This window comes from Aphelocoma coerulescens, chromosome 25 (assembly GCF_041296385.1).
Source record: "Aphelocoma coerulescens isolate FSJ_1873_10779 chromosome 25, UR_Acoe_1.0, whole genome shotgun sequence".
NCBI lineage: Eukaryota > Metazoa > Chordata > Aves > Passeriformes > Corvidae > Aphelocoma > Aphelocoma coerulescens.
In genome coordinates, this window is record NC_091038.1 from 974583 (window position 1) to 996937 (window position 22355).

Sequence of the window (22355 nt, forward strand, 5' to 3'; positions counted from 1 at the left end):
GGAAGTGGGAAGGGACACTGGAAATGGGAAGGGGACACTGGAAGTGGGGAGGGGACACGGGCAGTGGGAGGGGACACTGGAAGCAGGAAGGGGACACGGGGCACTGGGAGGGGACACAGACAAGGGGGAGGACAACCTGTCCCGACCCCCCGGAGTGGTGACAGCGACAACCGAGGCGATTTTTCCCCCAAAAACGCCGATTTTCGTCAAACGCGGAACCCGCGGGGGCGCCTTGGGCTCGTTCCGTACCGAAGCCACGCCCCCGGCCGCCAGGAGACCACGCCCCCACGCCATATATGTACATGGCCCGCGCCTCATTAGGCAAATTAGCATCTAAGCCACGCCTCCATGTCCATATAAGCGCATAGACCCCGCCCCTTCTGCTCCAGAGACCCCGCCCCTTTCCCCGCGCCGCCGGTCCGCTAGGGGGCGCTGTGGCGCGGCGGCCGCCCCTCAGCCCCGTGAGGCGGCGCCGGGCCGGGCCTGGGGAGGCTCCGACCGGCCCCGCTCCGCCGGCCCCGCTCCGCCGGCCCCGCTCCGCTCCGGCCCCGCTCCGCCGGCCCCGCTCCGCCGGCCCCGCTCCGCCGGCCCCTTCCGACCCTTCCGCTGCTCTCCCCTCGGCCCCGCTCCTCCCCGGCCCCCCGAGGTGAGCCCGGCCCCGCCGCACCCTCGCCGGCCCCCCCCCCGCGGCCTCTTCCATCTCCCTCAGCCCGGTCTCCCCGGCGGTTCCGCGGCCGCTCCGTGTCCGGCCTCGCCTCCTCCTCCTCCTCCTCCTCCTTCTCCTCCTCCTTCTCCTCCTCTTGTTCCCCCCGCGGCCTTCGTGGCGCAGGAGCTCGGCGAGAAATCGCCTTTTCCTCGCGGAGGATTTTTGTGGTGATTTTTGGGTGTTTTTCCGCCTTTTCCCGCAGCAGCCGCCGGTGCCCGGGATGAGCCGCCCGCGCCGGCCTCAGGGCCGGGCTCGCCGAGCGGAGCCGCGCGGGATGGGATCGCTCCAGGTACCTCATCCCAATCCCTTTCCTCTTCCTTTTCCAGGGAATAACTCCCAAAGCCCCGCTCCCCGCGGGGGAAGTGGCGCAATTCCCCTTCCAGAGCCTTTTCCAGCCGCTTTTCCTCATGAGGATTTGCCAACCCTTCCCCCCTCCGGGCCATCTGGTGCCTCTGAGGGCTTTGGAATTGCCCAAAATCCCCTCTTAAATTCCATGGATTACGTAAAGATGGGATTGGCGAGGGTCACTCATCCCCTCGGGAATGTTTCCCCTGGAAAAACTTCGGCTGGAGTTGGTGGGAAGTTGAATAATGAGAAATAGTTACCTTTAATCCGCCCCTTTTTATTCCCTCCGCTTCCCTGTAATCCGTGAGGGAATAACTGGGTGGAAAAGGGGATTTTCCAGCTTTTTTCTTCCGGTGCTGGAAGAGTTTGTGAGGTTTTGGAGTCATTCCTGGTGTGGATGCCATGGATCTGCTCCTGCAGGATCAGCCTTGGGATTGGTGGGGAGAAAACAGTCCCTGATTTTTTGCTTGGAATTCTGAGTGGGATTTCAGGGCTGTGCTCCTGGAATTCCCCGGGGATTTCTGCTCCTGGAATTCCCCGGGGATTTCTGCTCCTGATTTCCTGGAAAATTTATGATCCCACAGTTCAGGGTCCATGCTTGGATGGACCTTGGTAGCCAGGTGGGAACGTGGATTCCTGCTTTTCCTCCTGCTTTTTTTCCAGCTTCTTTCCCAGCCTTTGGAAAAAAAGCCCAAACCCTGGGATACCTCGAAAAGGTGGAATTTGCATAAATGAAGGAGTGTGGGAATGTGGGACCTCGTGATCCATGGGAGGAGGGAATTTTCAGGATTGTGGGATTGCTCCAGGCTTTGGGATCCTGAGGGATCTCTGGGAAGAGGGAAAAACCTGGATGTGTTTTTGTGGGATGAGCCGAAGGCTTTGGGAAGGGATTCCTTGCTAAATCCTTTTCCAAAGGGTTGGGACAAATCCCAGAGGTGGGAGAGGGTTGGGCGTTCCCAGAGTTTGGGGTTTTTTTTGGGATTGGGGAAGTTCATTTCCATGGAAATCCCTGGATTTGCCTCTTTCCCATGAGGAGGAGCCAAGGAATTTGGGATTTTCAGCCTGGAGCTTCCCCTTTTCCCAGTTCCACAGAGGAAGGTGGGGGTGGAGCAGCTTGTTAATTATTCAATTATTAATTAGAAATGGTTATTAATTATTAAAATCACTAATAGCTGGCCCTGGAAGTTCAGAATTGGGATTTAGGATATTTTTCCTTGGCTGAGGAATGTTGGGAGCTGGGGTTTCTCATCCCTGGGGAGTTTCCCATCCTCTTCCTGCAATTTATTTCATCCCAAACATATTTTATTCTGATATTTTATCCCAAGAATATCTTATCCCAATAATATTTTATTCCAACAAAATTCAATTCCAACAGTTTTTTATCCCAACAGTTTTTTATCCCAGCGATCCTTGAGCCAAGTGGGAGCCCATCCATGGGCTCCATTTTGGGCCTGGAATTCCATGAGAATTCCCCCCCCGGAGTGGGATAAAACAGGGATGGGACGTGTTGAAAAGTACGAGAGGAGGGAGAGAATCCCTGAAATTTCCTGCTTGGAGCCCCAAAAATGGGGATGGAAAAGCTTTTCCCAACTTTTCCAGGCTTGGAAAATCCTTGGTGGGCACTGGGATTGCTGCTCTCCCTCTCAATATTTTAATTTTCCAGGAATTTTTTTATCCCTGATAATGTTTAGAGGAGCCCGGCAGTGCTGGCAAAGCTCTGTCGGACTTTTCCCTGGTCCCAATCCCAAATTTCCACCACTTTTTTTTTTTTGGGATTCGTTGAAAAATTGGAGCATCTGGGGATTTTTTCCGGCTCTCGAGAGGTTTTTGGGATCTAAGAGCCACAAAAATTTGAGGAATGTGGGATTTGGAGCACTGGGAACGGCGGGAACGGAGCGCAACTCTTGGACTTTGGTCAGGATTTGGTCAGCTGGGATTTCTTGGGGAAAAAAGAGGAAAAAAGAAGAAAAAAGAGGAAAAAAAGAGGAAAAAAGAGGAAAAATGGGCTCTGGGAATATTTAGGGAGAATTCCTGAGGGTTTCCTCCCTCCTTTCTCGGGGAGTTGGAGAAATAAAGGGATAAAATCCTTAAATTAACAGGGAAGTTTCTTAAATGGGAAATATCTGGAATTAACAGGGAAAAATCCAGAATTAACAGGGAAAACCTTAAATGGGAAAAATCTTAAATGAACACGGAAAAATCTTAAAATAACAAGGAAAACTGCTTAATTAATAGGGGAAAAATTCCGTCCCCAATCCCATTTCTTTCCTGTTTTTCTCCCAGTTTTTTCCCGTTTTTCTCCCAGTTTTTTCCCGTTTCTCTCCCAGTTTTTCCCATTTCCCTCCCATCTTTGAGTCCTGCAGCCCCTCTGCTGCTCCTCCTCCTGCATCCCCTCCCTAATCCCGGTTTTCCCCGTTCTCCCCAGCTCTGAGCCGCGCCGCCCCTCCTCGGCCATGGGCGACTCTCCCGCAGCCCCTCCCCTCGGGAAAAGCCCCCCGGAGCCGGCCAATTCCCAAGGGAACGGCGGGGGGGGCTCTTCCCTGAGCGTCATCACGGAAGGCGTGGGCGAGCTGGCCCTCATCGACCCCGAGGTGGCCAAGAAAGCCTGCGAGGAAGTCCTGGAGAAGGTGAAGCAGCTCCACGGAGCCGACGGAATTCCCAACGGAGAGAGCTGCCAGATCCGCTGCTTGGACGAGCCGCCGGGATCCCGGATCCAGGAGGAGGAGGAGGAGAGCTCCAACACGGTGAGGACGGCGCGGAAGCGGCAGAACCAGGCCAAGCAGTCGTGGCTCCTCCGCCTCTTCGAGTCCAAGCTCTTCGACATCTCCATGGCCATCTCCTACCTGTACAACTCCAAGGAGCCCGGAGTGCAGGCGTACATCGGGAATCGGCTGTTCTACTTCCGCGACGAGGAGGTGGATTTCTACCTGCCGCAGCTCCTCAACATGTACATCCACATGGACGAGGACGTGGGCGACGCCATCAAGCCCTACATCGTGCACCGCTGCCGCCAGAGCGTCGACTTCTCGCTGCGGTGCGCGCTGCTGCTGGGCGCCTACTCCTCGGACATGCACATCTCCACGCAGCGCCATTCCCGCGGAACCAAGCTCCGCAGGCTCATCCTCTCCGACGAGCTGAAGCCGGCGGCGAGGAAGAGGGAGCTGGGCGGCGCCGCTCCCGGGCCCGACACGGGGCTGTCGCCTTCCAAACGGACTCACCAGAGGTCCAAGTCGGACGCCACCGTCTCCATCAGCCTCAGCAGCAACCTGAAGCGCACGGCCAGCAACCCCAAGGTGGAGAGCGAGGAGGAGGTAACGGCGGGATGTTCCCCTGGGAAAAGGTCTGGGGTTGGGGCTGGGCGTGTGCTCCAAGGCTCAGGCAGCAGCCCCGAGGTAAATTCGGGATATTCCCGTGGGAAAAAGGTGTTCTGGGTCTGGGGCTGTGCTCCAAGGACGTGGTCGTTCCTTGGGATTCATCCCAGAGATGCTGCTCCAGGTTTGGCGTTGTGCTCCAAGGCTCGATGTGTCGGGAAAATGCCGTGGTGGTGCTTTGGGATTCATCCCAGAGCTGCTCTGGGGTCATGGTGGTGCCTTGGGATTCATCCCAGAGCTGCTCTGGGGCTGTGGTGGTGCCTTGGGATTGATCCCAGATTTCCTCTGGGGCCATGGTGGTGCCTTGGGATTCATCCCAGAGCTGCTCTGGGGTTGTGGTGGTGCTTTGCGATTGATCCCAGATTTCTTCTGGGGCCATGGTGGTGCCTTGGGATTCATCCCAGAGCTGCTCTGGGGCCGTGGTGGTGCCTTGGGATTCATCCCAGAGCTGCTCTGGGGTCGTGGTGGTGCCTTGGGATTGATCCCAGAGTTCCTCTGGGGTCATGGTGGTGCCTTGGGATTGATCCCAGAGTTCCTCTAGGGTCGTGGTGGTGCCTTGGGATTGATCCCAGAGTTCCTCTGGGGTCATGGTGGTGCCTTGGGATTGATCCCAGATTTCCTCTGGGGCCATGGTAGTGCTTTGGGATTCATCCCAGAGCTGCTCTGGGGCTGCGGTGGTGCCTTGGGATTCATCCCAGAGTTCCTCTGGGGTCGTGGTGGTGCTTTGGGATTGATCCCAGATTTCCTCTGGGGTCATGGTGGTGCCTTGGGATCGATCCCAGAGCTGCTCCAGGTTTGGGGTTGTGCTCCAAAGCTCAGGCAGCAACCCCGAGGTGGAGAGTGAGGAGGAGGTAGATTTGGGATGTTCCCGTGGGAAAAGGTGTTCTGGGACTGGGGCTGTGCTCCAAGGCTCATCCTGCTGGGAAATGCTGTTCCAGGCAGGTGGAAGTGCCTTGGGATTCATCCCAGAGCTGCTCCAGGTTTGTGGCTGTCCTTTGGGATTCATCCCAGAGCTCCAAGGCTCATCCTGCTGGGAAAGGGATCTCCAGGGAGGTGCTGAAATTAGGGATAAACTGAAATCTAGGGAAGGAAAAAAAAGGTGGATTTGGTGCTGGAAAGAGGCTGATCCGAGGTCAGAAATCCAAGGAATTCGGAGCTGGATCCCTCCTTGTCCTTCTGGGGCGGGATAATGAATCCCGGAGGAGGAAAACCAGGAAAATCCTGGGGGTTTTGTGGGAATTTAGCACTCGGATCTGCTCCAGTTTGATCCCATCCCGCTTGAGATCCATGGAATTTTCCCTCCTGGAATTTCTGTCTCCCAGATGGGAAAATCAGCAGAATTCCAACAGGATGGGACCAAAAAAAAAATCTGGGAATTGCTGGAAGTGAACCTGGAGCTAAACTTTGCTTTTTCTCCCCCTTTTCCCTTCTCCTTCCTCTCTTCCCTATGGAAAAAATTCCCAAAAAAACCCCTGCCACCGATCCCCCCTTTTCCTGCCTTTCCCAGGAATTCTCCTCGAGTACGGAAAGCCTGGATAAGTCCCTGGCTCCCGTAAGTTCCGTTCCCGTGCCGGAGGCTCCCTCTTCCCACGGCAGCATTTCCTCAATTCCACCCCTCTGGAATTGCCCGGCATTCCCCAAAAAAATCCCGGGATTGCCGCCACGGCGTTTCCCACCCAAAATGCCCTCGGAATGGGAATTCTGGGAAAATTCTCCCATTCTGATTGGGATAAAAGAAAGGAAAATCCCCCTTTTCCCACCGAAATCCATCCGGGAATGAGGAGATTCCCGCTTTTCCGGCCGTGTCCATTGCAGGTGGAAGAGGAAATGCTGTTTCCTTGGAATTTGGCTCCCAAAATTCTTGGCCGGATGGGATTCATTCGCTTTTTTTTTTTCCCTTGTTTTTTTTTTCCCACCGATCATTCCTTGATTTATTCCTTTAATTCCTTCCTTTTTTTTTTCCGTGAGAATTCCAATCGAATCCCGGCGTTTTCCCTGATTTTTCTCTCCCGAATGAGCCCTTTCCCCCTTTTTTCCATTCAATTTTTGGAATCCACGGCATCTCTCCCTCCTCTCTTCCCGCCGGGATTCCCAGTGGGAATGTGTAGTCCATGATTTCCTCCAGCGTGAGGATTTTTGGGAAGAATTCCAGCTTTTTTTTAGGCTTTTTCAGGAATTCCTGGATGCCAGCCCAGCTCTCATCCTGCTGGGAATTCACGGGGATCATTCCCGCGCCTCGATTTGGGAATATTGTTGGGATTTTATCCCAAATTCCGGCCTTGTCCTTCCGTTCTTTCCCAATCCCAGTGGTTTTTAGGGATAATGGGGTTGTGGGAAGCTCCAAGCCCCGAATTCCCACCCAGAATTCCAGGAATTCCTTTATTTCCACCCATTCCTGCTCCTCCCAGCCCAGCCAGTGGCTCCTCTCCGGGGTTTTTTCGGGAATCCAAAACATCAGCGGAAAACAGGGATAATTCCTCTTTCCCTGTGGAATCTTTTGCTGGAATGGGAAGCTTTGATGTGGGAAGCATCCTTGGGAATGGTGGGATGAGGAATGGGATGAGGAAGACATTTCCCTCTGGAATGGGAGGAAGAGGGATTTTCCCAGCCCCTCTGCCTGGAGGATCCAAGATCTCCACGTTTCCCACCGGACTCAGAATTCCAGAGGCTCCGAACGGATCCTGGAGCTGCTGGGATATTCCCAGGTGTTGGAAAAGATCCTTAGGAAGCGTTTTGGGATCCTCGGAAAAGACGGGAATGAAAAATTCCCGCGGCTCGAGGCGGGGCTGATCCAGAGGGATCCCTGGGCTCATCCCAAATCCCCACCAGCGGGAATTCCTTGGGATATCCCGGTGGGAAAAGCATTTCCCGGTATTCTGAGGGACAGCATCCATGGAAAACCTGGATGGGAGGAGCAGGAATATCAGAACCACCGGAATTCCATGGGAAAAGCCAGGCAGAGGGGGCGGAAGCATCCGTGGGATATCCCGGTTTTTGCAGGAATGGGATTCAATCCATGGAGGGGAAGGGATTTTTGGGATCTGGCCGGGAGCAGGAGCCTTTGGAATATTCATCCCGTGCCTGGAGCGAGGTGGGGGCAGGGAAGCCGAGCGTTATCCCGGAATTCCTGGGGAATTTTTGGCCGTGGACTACAAATCCATCGGATTCCCAGCCGGGAATCCCCATCCCGATCCTTCTTCCCCTGATTTTTCCCGATCCCTTTCTTTCCCAATTGGCCATTCCCGATTTTTCCGGCGTTTTCCCTTGCTCCCCTCTTCCCGATCCGTGGCTTTTTGCATGCGCCTTTTCCAGCATGATCGGAGCGCTCGGTGATCCCGAAAATCAGCCCTTGGTTGTTCCCGGATTTTAGGAATGTGGAGTGGAAATTTGGGATCGATGCAGGAGGGGCTCCTGCATCCAAAGGGAAATCTCAAATCCCGCTGGGATGGGATGGTCGGATTGAGGGCTGGGGGGAGGATCCTCCTGGATTCCAGGGATCCGGATCCTCCCAAATCCCGGGAATCCGGAGGGTTGGGAGTGAGGATCTCCCAGGGAGCTGGAAAATCCCAAATCCCGGGAATCTGGAGGGTGATCCAGAGGGATGGGAGTGAGGATCCTCCCAAATCCTGGGAATCCAGAGGGACCAGGAGATCCCGCTGGGAACGTTGGCTCTGGAATTCCAGGGAGGATTTTCCGGACAGTGCAACGGGAGGGGGGAAGGGAAAATGCTGGGATCCTGCTCTGCCAGTGGATGGGATCCCACATTTCTGGGATCCGGGAGGAGGGAGGGGTGGGAAGAGGGAAGAGAATCCTTTGGAATGGGATGGGATGAAGACATTTCCCTCCGGAAAAGGGAAGGGTGGGAATTTGCTCTGGCAGCACCTCCATTTTCCTCCTTTTTCCCAAACCTTTTGCTTTTCATCCCAACCTTTCCCAACCCTTTTCCAGCCAGTCCGGGGTGGGAAGAGGGAAGGACGAGGAACAGGGAAGAGCAGGAATTCGATCCCAGTGGAAAACCACCGGCATCACCTCCACTTTTCCTCCTTTTTTTCCCAAACTTTTTATTTCTCATCCCAGCCCTTTCCCAGCCCTTTCCCAACTCTTTCCCAACCCTTTCCCAGCCCTTTCCCAACTCTTTCCCAACCCTTTCCCAGCCCTTTCCCAACTCTTTCCCAGCGCTTTCCCCACCCTTTCCCAGCCCTTTCCCAACCCTTTCCCAACCCTTTCCCAGCCTTTTCGCAGCTGCTCTGGGATGGGAAGAGGGAAGAGCAGGAAAAGGGAAGGGCAGGAATTTGCTCCCACTAAAAAACCAACGGCATCACCTCCACTTTTCCTCCTTTTTTCCCAAAATTTTATTTCTCATCCCAACCCTTTCCCAGCCCTTTCCCAACTCTTTCCCAACCTTTTCCCAGCCTTTTCCCAACCCTTTCCCAGCCCTTTCCCAACCTTTTCCCAGCCCTTTCCCAGCCCTTTCCCAGCCCTTTCCCAACCCTTTCGCAACTCTTTCCCAGCCCTTTCCCAGCCCTTTCCCAGCCCTTTCCCAACCCTTTCCCAACCCTTTCCCAACTCTTTCCCAACCCTTTCCCAACTCTTTCCCAACTCTTTCCCAGCCCTTTCCCAACCCTTTCCCAACTCTTTCCCAGCCCTTTCCCAACCCTTTCCCAGCCCTTTCCCAACCCTTTCCCAGCCACTCCGGGATGGGAAGAGGGAAGAGCAGGAAAAGGGGAGGGCAGGAATTCGCTCCCACTAAAAAAAAAACCACCGGCATCACCTCCGCTTTCCCTCCTTCTTTTCCCGACGTTTTCGCTTCCCGCGGCGGCCCTTTCCAGCCAGTCCGGCTGGCTCCGGAGCGGGAGTTCATCAAGTCGCTGATGGCCATCGGGAAGCGCCTGGCCACGCTGCCCACCAAGGAGCAGAAGACGCAGCGCCTCATCTCGGAGCTGTCCCTGCTCAACCACAAGCTGCCGGCGCGCGCCTGGCTGCCCACGGCCGCCTTCGAGCACCACGTGGTGCGCGTGCCGCACTCGCAGGCCGTCGTCCTCAACTCCAAGGACAAGGTGGGAGCGGCGGGAGGGGGCTGGGGACGGGGGTTTATGGGATGGGAATGGTGGGAGGGAGCTGGGGGCGGGGGTTTATGGGAGTGGGAATGGTGGGAGGGAGCTGGGGCGGGTGTTTATGGGACGGGAATGGTGGGAGGGAGCTGGGAACGGGGTTTATGGGATGGGAATGGTGGGGATTTATGGGATGGGAACGGTGGGGATTTATGGGATGGGAGCGGCGGGAGGGAGCTGGGGTGGGGGTTTATGGGATGGGAATGGTGGGGATTTATGGGATGGGAACGGTGGGGATTTATGGGATGGGAGCGGCGGGAGGGAGCTGGGGTGGGGGTTTATGGGATGGGAATGGTGGGGATTTATGGGATGGGAACGGTGGGGATTTATGGGATGGGAATGGTGGGAGGGAGCTGGGGATGGGGTTTATGGGATGGGAATGGTGGGAGGGAGCTGGGGGCGGGGGTTTATGGGATGGGAACGGTGGGAGGGAGCTGGGAACGGGGATTTATGGGAGTGGGAATGGTGGGAGGGAGCTGGGGCGGGAGTTTATGGGATGGGAACGGTGGGGATTTATGGGATGGGAATGGTGGGAGGGAGCTGGGGATGGGGGTTTATGGGATGGGAATGGTGGGAGGGAGCTGGGGACGGGGATTTATGGGATGGGAATGGTGGGAGGGAGCTGGGAACGGGGATTTATGGGAGTGGGAATGGTGGGAGGGAGCTGGGGCGGGGGTTTATGGGATGGGAACGGTGGGAGACTCCTGGAGGTGGGGATTAATGGGAGTGGGAATGGTGGGAGGTGGGAGGGAGCTGGGGATGGGGTTTATGGGATGGGAATGGTGGGAGGGAGCTGGGGGCGGGGGTTTATGGGAGTGGGAATGGTGGGAAGGAGCTGGGGTGGGAATTTATGGGAGTGGGAATGGTGGGAGGGAGCTGGGGTGGGGGTTTCTGGGATCAGAATGGTGGGAGGGAGCTGGGAACGGGGATTTATGGGATGGGAATGGTGGGAGGGAGCTGGGAATGGGGATTTATGGGAGTGGGAATGGTGGGAGGGAGCTGGGGTGGGGGTTTATGGGATGGGAATGGTGGGGATTTATGGGATGGGAACGGTGGGGATTTATGGGATGGGAACGGTGGGAGACTCCTGGAGGTGGGGATTAATGGGAGTGGGAATGGTGGGAGGTGGGAGGGAGCTGGGGATGGGGTTTATGGGATGGGAACGGTGGGGATTTATGGGATGGGAACGGTGGGAGGGAGCTGGGGATGGGGTTTATGGGATGGGAACGGTGGGGATTTATGGGATGGGAACGGTGGGAGGGAGCTGGGGCGGGGGTTTATGGGAGTGGGAATGGTGGGAGGGAGCTGGGGCGGGTGTTTATGGGACGGGAATGGTGGGAGGGAGCTGGGAACGGGGTTTATGGGATGGGAATGGTGGGGATTTATGGGATGGGAGCGGCGGGAGGGAGCTGGGGTGGGGGTTTATGGGATGGGAATGGTGGGGATTTATGGGATGGGAACGGTGGGGATTTATGGGATGGGAGCGGCGGGAGGGAGCTGGGGTGGGGGTTTATGGGATGGGAATGGTGGGGATTTATGGGATGGGAACGGTGGGGATTTATGGGATGGGAGCGGCGGGAGGGAGCTGGGGTGGGGGTTTATGGGATGGGAATGGTGGGAGGGAGCTGGGGGCGGGGGTTTATGGGATGGGAACGGTGGGAGGGAGCTGGGAACGGGGATTTATGGGAGTGGGAATGGTGGGAGGGAGCTGGGGCGGGAGTTTATGGGATGGGAACGGTGGGGATTTATGGGATGGGAATGGTGGGAGGGAGCTGGGGATGGGGGTTTATGGGATGGGAATGGTGGGAGGGAGCTGGGGTGGGGGTTTATGGGATGGGAATGGTGGGAGGGAGCTGGGAACGGGGATTTATGGGATGGGAATGGTGGGAGGGAGCTGGGAACGGGGATTTATGGGAGTGGGGATGGTGGGAGGGAGCTGGGGCGGGGGTTTATGGGATGGGAATGGTGGGAGACTCCTGGAGGTGGGGATTAATGGGATTGGGAACGGTGGGAAGGAGCTGGAGGTGGGGGTTTCTGGGATGGGAATGATGGGAGGGAGCTGGGAACGGGGATTTATGGGAGTGGGAATGGTGGGAGGGAGCTGGGAACGGGGATTTATGGGAGTGGGAATGGTGGGAGACTCCTGGGGGTGGGGATTTCTGGGATTGGGAATGGTGGGAGGGAGCTGGAGGTGTTGGTTCCAGGATTGGGAATAATTGGAAAGGTCTGGAGGTGTCGATTCCAGGATTGGGAATGGTGGGAGGGATCTGGAGGTGTCACATCCAGGACTGGGAATGCTGGGACAGCTGGAACTGGGGACAAACCCCCTGAGAACTCCCAATCCCCCCGGAGCACCTCTGGAATCTCCTTTCCCTCCATACCCACAAGAACCACGGATTTCCCCCCAACCCGGAGAGCATCCGGGATCATCCGTGTCCCTTCCCCCGTTTCCCCAGGCTCCCTATTTAATCTACGTGGAGGTGCTGGAATGTGACAATTTCGACACGGCGAATGTCCCCGCGCGCATCCCGGAGAATCGCATCCGGAGCACGCGCTCGGCCGAGAACCTCCCGGAGTGCGGGATGGGCCCGGAGCAGCGCGCCGGCAGCTTCAGCACCGTCCCCAACTACGACAACGACGACGAGGCCTGGTCCGTGGACGACATCGTGGAGCTGCAGGTGGAGGTGGGAGCGCCGCCAGCGGGCTCGGACACGGGGCCACGGCCCCTGGAGTGTCCCTAGGGTGTTCCCGTGGAGTTTGGGACATTGGGAATGGGCTCGGACACGGCCTCATGGCCCCTGGAGTGTCCCCAGGGTGTTCCCGTGGAGTTTGGGACATCGGGAATGGGCTCGGACACGGGGCCACGGCCCCTGGAGTGTCCCCAAGGGTGTTCCCGTGGAGTTTGGGACATTGGGAATGGGCTCGGACACGGCCTCATGGCCCCTGGAGTGTCCCCAAGGGTGTTCCCGTGGAGTTTGGGACATCGGGAATGGGCTCAGACACGGGGCCACGGCCCCTGGAGTGTCCCCAGGGTGTTCCCGTGGAGTTTGGGACATCGGGAATGGGCTCGGACACGGGGCCACGGCTCCTGGAGTGTCCCCAGGGTGTTCCCGTGGAGTTTGGGACATTGGGAATGGGCTCGGACACGGGGCCACGGCCCCTGGAGTGTCCCTAGGGTGTTCCCGTGGAGTTTGGGACATTGGGAATGGGCTCGGACACGGGGCCACGGCCCCTGGAGTGTCCCCAGGGTGTTCCCGTGGAGTTTGGGACATCGGGAATGGGCTCGGACACGGGGCCACGGCTCCTGGAGTGTCCCCAGGGTGTTCCCGTGGAGTTTGGGACATCGGGAATGGGCTCGGACACGGCCTCATGGCCCCTGGAGTGTCCCCAGGGTGTTCCCGTGGAGTTTGGGACATTGGGAATGGGCTCGGACACGGCCTCATGGCCCCTGGAGTGTCCCCAGGGTGTTCCCGTGGAGTTTGGGACATCGGGAATGGGCTCGGACACGGGGCCACGGCCCCTGGAGTGTCCCCAGGGTGTTCCCGTGGAGTTTGGGACATCGGGAATGGGCTCGGACACGGGGCCACGGCCCCTGGAGTGTCCCCAGGGTGTTCCCGTGGAGTTTGGGACATTGGGAATGGGCTCGGACACGGGGCCACGGCCCCTGGAGTGTCCCCAAGGGTGTTCCCGTGGAGTTTGGGACATCGGGAATGGGCTCGGACACGGGGCCACGGCCCCTGGAGTGTCCCCAAGGGTGTTCCCATGGGGTTTGGGACATTGGGAATGGGGTCAGACACGGGGCCATGGCCCCGGGGTGTCCCCAAGGGGTTCCCGTGGAGTTTGGGACATCGGGAATGGGCTCGGACACGGGGCCATGGCCCCTGGGGTGTCCCCAAGGGGTTCCCATGGAGTTTGGGACATTGGGAATGGGGTCAGACATGGGGCCATGGCCCCTGGGGTGTCCATGGCCACCAAGGTGTTTCCATGGAGGTGGGAATGTCGGGAATGGGGTTTTCCAGAGGGTCCTGGCATCACGGTGTCCCCAAGGTGTCCCCAAGGTGTCCCCAAGGTGGCCCCAAGGTGGCCCCAAGGTGGCCCCGGGGTCGGTCCCGCCCCAGTCCGTCCCAGGTTGAATTCCCGGTGCGATGTCGTTCCGGGCTCCCCCGACGCCGTTTTCCCGGGATTCCCGCAGCTCCCAGAGATGCACACCAACAGCTGCGACAACATCTCCCAGTTCTCCGTGGATTCCATCACCAGCCAGGAGAGCCGGGAGCCCGTCTTCATCGCCGCCGGGGACATCCGGTGAGCTGGGGAGGAATCCCAGAACTTCCCTCAGAAGAGCCTGGAATTCTGGGAATTCCCCCTCAAAAATACCCCGGGATTCTGACATTCCCTGGAGGAAAAGTCTGGGAATTCCCCCTCAAAAACACCCCGGGATTCTGACATTCCCTGGAGGAAAAGTCTGGGAATTCCCCCTCAAAAACACCCTGGGATTCTGATATTCCCCGGAGCGGAAATCCGGGAATTTTCCCTGGGAAATGCGGGAGCTTTCCCAAAAATCCCTGGAGCCGCGCCGTTCCCTCCCGCAGGCGGCGGCTGTCGGAGCAGCTGGCTCACACCCCCACGTCCTTCCGGAGGGATCCCGAGGATCCGTCGGCCGTGGCCCTCAAGGAGCCCTGGCAGGAGAAAGTCAGGTAGGGGTTGGGAATTCCAGGGAATTCCAGGGAGAACGATCCGCGGTTCACCCGGGAATCAACCGCGGCCCTGCCCAAATGCAGGGATTTGCCCAAAGCCTGGGCTTTGCCGGGGATTTTTAGGCAGATCTGAGGTCCGAAGGGTTTGGCTTCTCCCGGGATAAACCCATTGGAATTCCAAGCCCTGAATTCCTCCTGGAAAAAGCGGGAAAACCCCCGGGATTTGAGGAATTTTGGGTGGTCTCATCCACGTCCTGATGGAAGAGATTCCAGGAGAGAATTGCGTGCTCAGAGCCGGCTTGGGAAGGAGCCCGGGCATTCCCAGAGCTTTTCCCAACCCGGAAGGATCCCGCTTTTCCCGACTTTCCCCTCAGGAGAATCCGGGAAGCGTCTCCCTACGGACACCTCCCCTCCTGGCGCCTCCTCTCCGTCATCGTCAAGTGCGGCGACGACCTCCGGCAGGAGCTGCTGGCGTTCCAGGTGCTCAAACAGCTCCAGGTGAGCCCTTCCCGAAGGGAATTCCCCGAATTCCCGAAGAATTCCCCAGAATTCCCCATCCCTGAAGGAATTCCCGCCTTTTTCATGGGGTTCTGTGGGGTTTGTAACGGCATTTTAGGGGGTTTTATGGGATGCTGCTGGCGTTCCAGGTGCTCAAACAGCTCCAGGAGAGCAATTCCCGAGGAATTCCCCAAAAGGAACCCAATCCCGAAAGAGTTCCCTGCTTTAGATGGGATTTTGTGGCATTTAATGGGATTTTAATGGGATTTTATGGGATTTTAGTGGGATTTTAATGGCTTTTAATGGGATTTAATGGGATTTTTTGGGATTTTAATGGGATTTTAATGGATTTTAATGGCATTTTATTGAATTTTAATGGGATTATATGGCATTTAATGGCATTTTGTGGGATTTTAGTGGGATTTTATTGAATTTTAATGGGATTTTAATAATGGGATTTTATGGGATTTTATTGAATTTTAATGGAGTTTTAATGGCTTTTAATGGGATTTTATGGGATATTAATGGGATTTTATTGAATTTTAATGGGATTTTAAGGCATTTTATGGGGTTTTAATGGCTTCTAATGGAATTTTAATGTTTTTTAATGGGATTGTAATGAGATTTTAATGGCTTTTAATGGTATTTAATGGTATTTTATTGAAATGTTACGGGATTTTATTGAATTTTAATACCATTTTATGGCATTTTATGGCATTTAATGGGATTGTATGGCATTTAATGGGATTTTAATGGGATTTTAATGGGATTTTATGGTATTTTATGGGATTTTAATGGGATTTTAATGGGATGTTATGGTATTTAATGGGATTTTAATGGGATTTAATGGGATTTTAATGGGATGTTATGGTATTTTATGGGATTTTAATGGGATTTTAATGGGATTTTATGGGATTTTAATGGGATATTATGGTATTCTATGGCATTTTAACGGGTTTTTATGGCATTTTATGCCATTTGATGGGATTTTAATGGGATTTTATGGCATTTTAATGGGTTTTATGGCATTTTATGGCATTTGATGGGATTTTAATGGCATTTAATGCCATTTGATGGGATTTTAATGTCATTTAATGCCGTTTGATGGGGTTTTAATGGCATTTAATGCTGTTTGATAGGATTTTAATGGGATTTAATGCCATTTGATGGGGTTTTGATGGGATTTAGTGCCAATTGATGGGGTTTTAATGGGATTTAATGCCGTTTGATGGGGTTTTAATGGGATTTAATGCCGTTTGATGGGGTTTTGTTGGGATTTAATGCCGTTTGATGGGGTTTTGTTGGGATTTAATGCCGTTTGATGGGATTTAATGCCGTTTGATGGGGTTTTGTTGGGATTTAATGCCGTTTGATGGGGTTTGATGGGGTCGATCGGGCTCTGGCCGGGCTCTTCGGGCTGTGACGGGTGTCGTGGCGTTGCCCGCAGTCCATCTGGGAGCAGGAGCGCGTCCCGCTGTGGATCAAGCCCTACAAGATCCTGGTGATCTCTGCGGACAGCGGGATGATCGAGCCCGTGCTCAGCGCCGTCTCCATCCACCAGATCAAGAAGCAGTCGCAGCTGTCGCTGCTGGATTATTTCCTGCAGGAGCACGGGAATTACAACTCGGAGTCGTTCCTGAGCGCCCAGAGGAACTTCGTGCGCAGCTGCGCGGGCTACAGCCTGGTGTGCTACCTGCTGCAGGTGAAGGACAGGTAATTCTGGGAATTTAATGGGAATCCTGGGGTGTGCGGGCACAGCCTGGTGTGCTACCTGCTGCAGGTGAAGGACAGGTAATTCTGGGAATTCTGGGAATTTAATGGGAATTCTGGGAGTCCTGGGGTGTGCGGGCACAGCCTGGTGTGCTACCTGCTGCAGGTGAAGGACAGGTAATTCTGGGAATTCTGGGAATTCTGGGAGTCCTGGGGTGTGCAGGCACAGCCTGGTGTGCTACCTGCTGCAGGTGAAGGACAGGTAATTCTGGGAATTCTGGGAATTCTGGGGTGTGCGGGCACAGCCTGGTGTGCTACCTGCTGCAGGTCAAGGACAGGTAATTCTGGGAATTCTGGGAATTCTGGGAGTCCTGGGGTGTGCGGGCACAGCCTGGTGTGCTACCTGCTGCAGGTCAAGGACAGGTAATTCTGGGAATTCTGGGAATTCTGGGAGTCCTGGGGTGTGCGGGCACAGCCTGGTGTGCTACCTGCTGCAGGTCAAGGACAGGTAATTCTGGGAATTCTGGGAATTTAATGGGAATTCTGGGGTGTGCAGGCACAGCCTGGTGTGCTACCTGCTGCAGGTCAAGGACAGGTAATTCTGGGAATTCTGGGAATTTAATGGGAATTCTGGGGTGTGCGGGCACAGCCTGGTGTGCTACCTGCTGCAGGTGAAGGACAGGTAATTCTGGGAATTCTGGGAATTTAATGGGAATTCTGGGGTGTGCGGGCACAGCCTGGTGTGCTACCTGCTGCAGGTCAAGGACAGGTAATTCTGGGAATTCTGGGAATTTAATGGGAATTCTGGGAGTCCTGGGGTGTGCGGGCACAGCCTGGTGTGCTACCTGCTGCAGGTGAAGGACAGGTAATTCTGGGAATTCTGGGAATTTAATGGGAATTCTGGGAGTCCTGGGGTGTGTGGGCACAGCCTGGTGTGCTACCTGCTGCAGGTGAAGGACAGGTAATTCTGGGATTTAATGGGAATTCTGGGAATTTAATGGGAATTCTGGGATTTTGATGCGCATTTAATGCGATTTTATGGGGTTTAAGGGGATTTTAATGGCATTTGATGGGATTTTATGGGAATTTATGGGATTTTTATGGGATTTTGTGGAATTCCAATGGGATTTTATGGAATTTTTATGGGATTTAATGGGATTTCCCCCAGGCACAACGGGAACATCCTGCTGGACGCCGACGGCCACATCATCCACATCGACTTCGGCTTCATCCTGTCCAGCTCCCCCCGGAACCTGGGCTTCGAAACCTCGGCCTTCAAGCTCACCACGGAATTCGTGGACGTGAGTGGGATCCGGGCGCTTCCCGGGGGCGCTCCCGGCCTTCCCGGCCATTCCCATTCCCGCTTTTCCCGCAGGTGATGGGGGGCCTGGACGGGGACATGTTCAACTACTACAAGATGCTGATGCTGCAGGGGCTGATCGCGGCCCGCAAGCACATGGACAAGGTGGTGCAGATCGTGGAGATCATGCAGCAAGGTGCGCATTCCCGGGAGGATTCCTGGCCATTCCCGGAGGCTCGGAGGGGTGGGACAGCCCCTGGAAGCACCCGCGGGCTGCTCAGGGAGATCCCACATCCCTGTGGGTCCCACGGCCCTGAGGCTGCTGAGCACTTCAGGGGGTGAAGAGGGAATTCCCGGGAATTCCCGGGAGTTTGGAGGGGTGGGAAAAGCTCTGCAAGCACCCCCGGGGTCTTCAGCCCCATTCCAAAGGCCCCTTCCCAGGGATTCCCAGCTCCCCCCGAGCCCTCGGGGGCTCCTTTTTTCCCGTTCTCCCCATTCCGGATGGAGATTCCCAACTCCCCTGATCCCATCCCATCCCATCCCATCCCATCCCATCCCATCCCATCCCATCCCATCCCATCCCATCCCGTTTTCCCTGCCGCCGGGCTCCCACCTCCCTGATCCCATTCCCCCATTCCCAGCCCCCATTCCAAACTCCCATTCCATCCCCGTTCCATCCCTGTCCCCATCCCCGTTCCATCCCTGTCCCCATCCCCATCCCCATCCCCATCCCATCCCATCCCATCCCATCCCATCCCATCCCATCCCATCCCATCCCATCCCATCCCATCCCCTTTTCCTTCCCCTTTTCCTTCCTCCTGGTCTCCCACCTCCCTGACCCCATTCCCCCTATCCCAGCCCCCCTTTTCCCACAGAATCCCAACCCCTCATCCCATCCCGTTTTTCGTGTTCCAGGCTCGCAGCTGCCCGCCCCCATTCCAAACCTAGAATCCCCCATTCCCTGCCCAGATTCCCATTCCAAGGGCAGATTCCCGCTGTTCCAGGCTCGCAGCTGCCCCCGTTCCCCCATTCCCTGCCCAGATTCCCATTCCAAGGGCAGATTCCCGCTGTTCCAGGCTCGCAGCTGCCCCCGTTCCCCCATTCCCTGCCCAGATTCCCATTCCAAGGGTAGATTCCCGCTGTTCCAGGCTCGCAGCTGCCCCAGTTCCCCCATTCCCTGCCCAGATTCCCATTCCAAGGGCAGATTCCCGCTGTTCCAGGCTCGCAGCTGCCCCCGTTCCCCCATTCCCTGCCCAGATTCCCATTCCAAGGGCAGATTCCCGCTGTTCCAGGCTCGCAGCTGCCCCCGTGCCCCCATTCCCTGCCCAGATTCCCATTCCAAGGGCAGATTCCCGCTGTTCCAGGCTCGCAGCTGCCCCCGTGCCCCCATTCCCTGCCCAGATTCCCATTCCAAGGGCAGATTCCCGCTGTTCCAGGCTCGCAGCTGCCCCAGTTCCCCCATTCCCTGCCCAGATTCCCATTCCAAGGGCAGATTCCCGCTGTTCCAGGCTCGCAGCTGCCCCCATTCCCCCATTCCCGGCCCAGATTCCCATTCCAAGGGCAGATTCCCGCTGTTCCAGGCTTGCAGCTGCCCCCATTCCCCCATTCCCGGCCCAGATTCCCATTCCAAGGGCAGATTCCCGCTGTTCCAGGCTCGCAGCTGCCGTGCTTCCACGGCTCCTCCACCATCCGGCACCTCAAGGAGCGCTTCCACATGAACCTGACGGAGGAGCAGCTGCAGCTGCTGGTGGAGCAGATGGTGGACGGCTCCATGAGATCCATCACCACCAAACTCTACGACGGCTTCCAGTACCTCACCAACGGCATCATGTGAATTCCAGAGGATTCCGGGGGAAAAAAAAAAAAAAAAGAGATACCCCGGGGGGAAAAAAAAAAAAAAAAAAGGATTCCCAGGAAAATTCCCCGTTTTTCCACCCCCCCACCCCCCTCTAAGAAAGGCCCCCCAAAGCTCGGAGCCCGCGCGGATCTCGGGGCCCGAGGGAGGGGTGGAGGCTCGGCGGCTTCCCGGGCCAGACTCTGCTGGAGGAATGGGACAGAATTCCATGGAAAAGCCAGGAAAAGCAGCGGGAAAAGCAGAGCGGAGAAGCCCGAGCGCTTTTGGGGGAATTCCTGAGTGGATCATGCGGGAATGAGGCGGGAATGGGGATGGGGATGGGGGATCTCCCCTTCCTCATGGCGTCATTCCCTGGAATTCGCCCCCATCCCAATGGAGTGTGGGGGGTGGGAGGGGGGGAGGGTCCGGCCCCACCCGTGGTTGTCTCCTGAAGGGTGGGAATCCCAAAATCCTGGAATTGCTGGAATTCCCGGCCCTGCGTGGTCACTCAAAGTCCCTGCTGCCCTCCTGAGCACCCGGGGACGCCCGGTGGCAATTCCAGGTGAGATTCCAGCTGGGAATTTGGGTGGGATTCCCTCCAGGTGAGAGATTCCAGGTGGGATTCCCAGTGGGACTGCGGGTGGGATTCCAGCCAGGTGGGGAATTCCAGGTGGGAATTCCTGGTGGGGTTCCCGAGCCCGGCGTTCCTGCCATTCCAGGAATTCGGGGTTTGGGCTGCCCCCCTCCCCCCCGCCTTTCTCTGGTAATTCCGGCCGGGAATGTCGGGCCGGGATCGGGATGGACACGGGGGGGGTCGGGGGGGCTTTGCCCCGATCCCAAATCCCGAATCAGGAAGGATCCGGAGCTTTCCAGGGAAGGGAAATCCTGGAATTTCCCCTGCCCTCGCCCCGGGCCCGGGCGGGCAGGGGCGACGCTCGGAGTGTCCCCGGTGTCCCCCCAGTGTCCCCCCGGGACCCCCCAATGTCCCCCCCGGGGTCCCCAATTTTTCATCCTTTAATTTTTAGCATTAAAAAACCCCAAAATTCCCATTTTAAACCCCGGGGGGGGGTGGGGACACCGGGAGGGGACAGGGAGGGGACCCCGGCCCTTCCCAAGCCCCTTTTTTGGGGGGCAGGACCAAAATTTGGGGTAAGTGGGAGCCACCCCAACCCCCCCCTTCTCCCCTCCCCATTCCCATTCCCAGGAGCTTTTCCTGGGAAAAGCGAAATCCAGGGAAAAGCGAAGCCAGGGCACAGCAGGGGTGAAACCACTGGAGTTTAATGGAGTCAATTCCTACAGAATAAAGAATTCCTGAGAGCCTCCAGCGCCCGCGGCTTTCCATGGAGCACATTCCCCAAATCCCGGGGGACAGCCCCGAGATCCCGGGGGGACACATTCCCAAAAATTCCAGGGATGCGGCCCCGAAATTCCGGGGACACATTCCCAAAATTCCATCCCCTCCCTCCCTCCAACCCAAATCCAGCTCAAGGCACTGAAATGCTGGAAAACCGAAGGGTCCAAAGCCATTTTTCCATAGTTTTTTTTGGGAATCTTTTTCCTTCTAAAACTCGTAGAAACTTTAATTTCTTCTCTATTTTCCAACAGAATTTACACCCGGCCCGGGGGATTTGGGAATGGCCGATTCCACCTGATTTTTCCCAGTTTTTTTCCACCCTTTTCCCATCCATCCACCTGCAGGGAAAAGGGGAGGGAGGCTTCCCCAAACTCCTGCTTGGAAAAAGTAAAAAAAAAAAAAGGGAAAAAAAGCCAAAAACAAAAGAAATCAAACCCAAAGCAGCTCCTCCATCCCGAAAAACGCAAAAACATGGGAAAAAAACCTTGGAAAACCGAACCAAATCCCGAAATGAGCACAGCAGTTGTTGGAATTTGTGGATTTTAGTGTATGATACAACTGTACAGGGAAAGGGAGAAGTTATTCACAGGGAATTCCGGGAATTCCAGGAATCTCGGCGCCAGGGACGAGTCCGAGGGGGCTTTTCCAGAGGGTTTTTTTGGGGATTTGAAGCAGGAAAGGTCCCTGGTCCCGAGGGAGAGGAGCAGCTGGAAAAGGCCTGGAAAAGGCCCCAAACCTCTCCCCCAGTCTGGGATTTGGGAGCAGCTTTCCCACTTTTCCTTCAGGAAAAGGGTCCTGCCTGGGATTTGGGGGATCCCTTCCCAGTCCTGGCTTTTCTGGAATCGTTATTCCTTTGCCAAAGGAAAAATCTCCTTTTTTCCTCCTTTTTTGCTCCTCTTTTCCAGCTTTTTTCCTGCTCTTTTCCTCCTCCTGCTCCCTCAGGAGTGTCCGGCCGCGTGTCCGAGTTTCCTGCCCAGGGACCTCCAGAAATTCCAGGAGTTTGGAATCGGCTTCTTCCCAACAAAACTCACCAGAAACATTCCCAAACAGGAAAAGAATTCCAGGAAAAACAAAGAAAAGCCAACAAAAAAGGTGGATTTTGCTGGAAAAGCTTCCCTGGTCCCGTCCAGCTCCGGGAATTCCTGGGAAGCACCCGGCGGGTCCCAGAACAGCGACAGGGAATCCCAAATCCCCCCAAAATCCAACATTCCCGGGGGAATCCCGGCCGGATTTGGGATCCTCCCAGCCTGGATCCCAATCCCAGCGAGGTCTGGGATCATCCCAATCCCAATCCCAATCCCAATCCCATCTTTCCCTCGGACACCGGGAAGGGCTCGGGGAGGTTTTATGTACACGGCGCCAACTCCCGGCTCGGAGCCGATTCCCAGGGCTGATCCCGGAATTCCGGGAATGCTGAAGTTCCTGGGAACGC

The 22355-nt window shown here is 56.2% G+C and overlaps 1 protein-coding gene across 2 annotated transcripts; it reads left to right on the forward strand.

The window, feature by feature from the left end:
• Window positions 1-530: 530 nt before the first annotated feature.
• On the forward strand, window positions 531-21276 carry PI4KB (phosphatidylinositol 4-kinase beta). 2 transcript variants are annotated; one of them, XM_068995534.1, is made up of 13 exons: window positions 531-646; window positions 909-995; window positions 3477-4362; window positions 5930-5974; window positions 9252-9479; window positions 11990-12217; window positions 13726-13835; window positions 14123-14227; window positions 14602-14725; window positions 16173-16438; window positions 17604-17736; window positions 17811-17931; window positions 19388-21276. In XM_068995534.1, the coding sequence occupies exons 3-13, from the start codon at window positions 3505-3507 to the stop codon at window positions 19567-19569; spliced, it is 2400 nt and encodes a 799-aa protein (XP_068851635.1). In that variant the 5' UTR covers window positions 531-646; window positions 909-995; window positions 3477-3504; the 3' UTR covers window positions 19570-21276. The 2 variants fall into 2 exon arrangements, with proteins under 2 accessions (XP_068851635.1, XP_068851636.1); XM_068995535.1 differs by lacking the exon at window positions 5930-5974 and having other exon boundaries at window positions 540-646.
• The last annotated feature ends 1079 nt before the right edge of the window (window positions 21277-22355 follow it).

Excerpts from the sequence above, each read along its gene's own strand:
- PI4KB (XM_068995534.1), top strand. The coding sequence starts at position 3,505 with ATGGGCGACTCTCCCGCAGCCCCTCCCCTCGGGAAAAGCCCCCCGGAG. Across the intron at positions 5,975-9,251 it reads TGGATAAGTCCCTGGCTCCC|CCAGTCCGGCTGGCTCCGGA; the intron begins GTAAGTTCCGTT and ends GGCCCTTTCCAG. Across the intron at positions 13,836-14,122 it reads ATCGCCGCCGGGGACATCCG|GCGGCGGCTGTCGGAGCAGC; the intron begins GTGAGCTGGGGA and ends TCCCTCCCGCAG.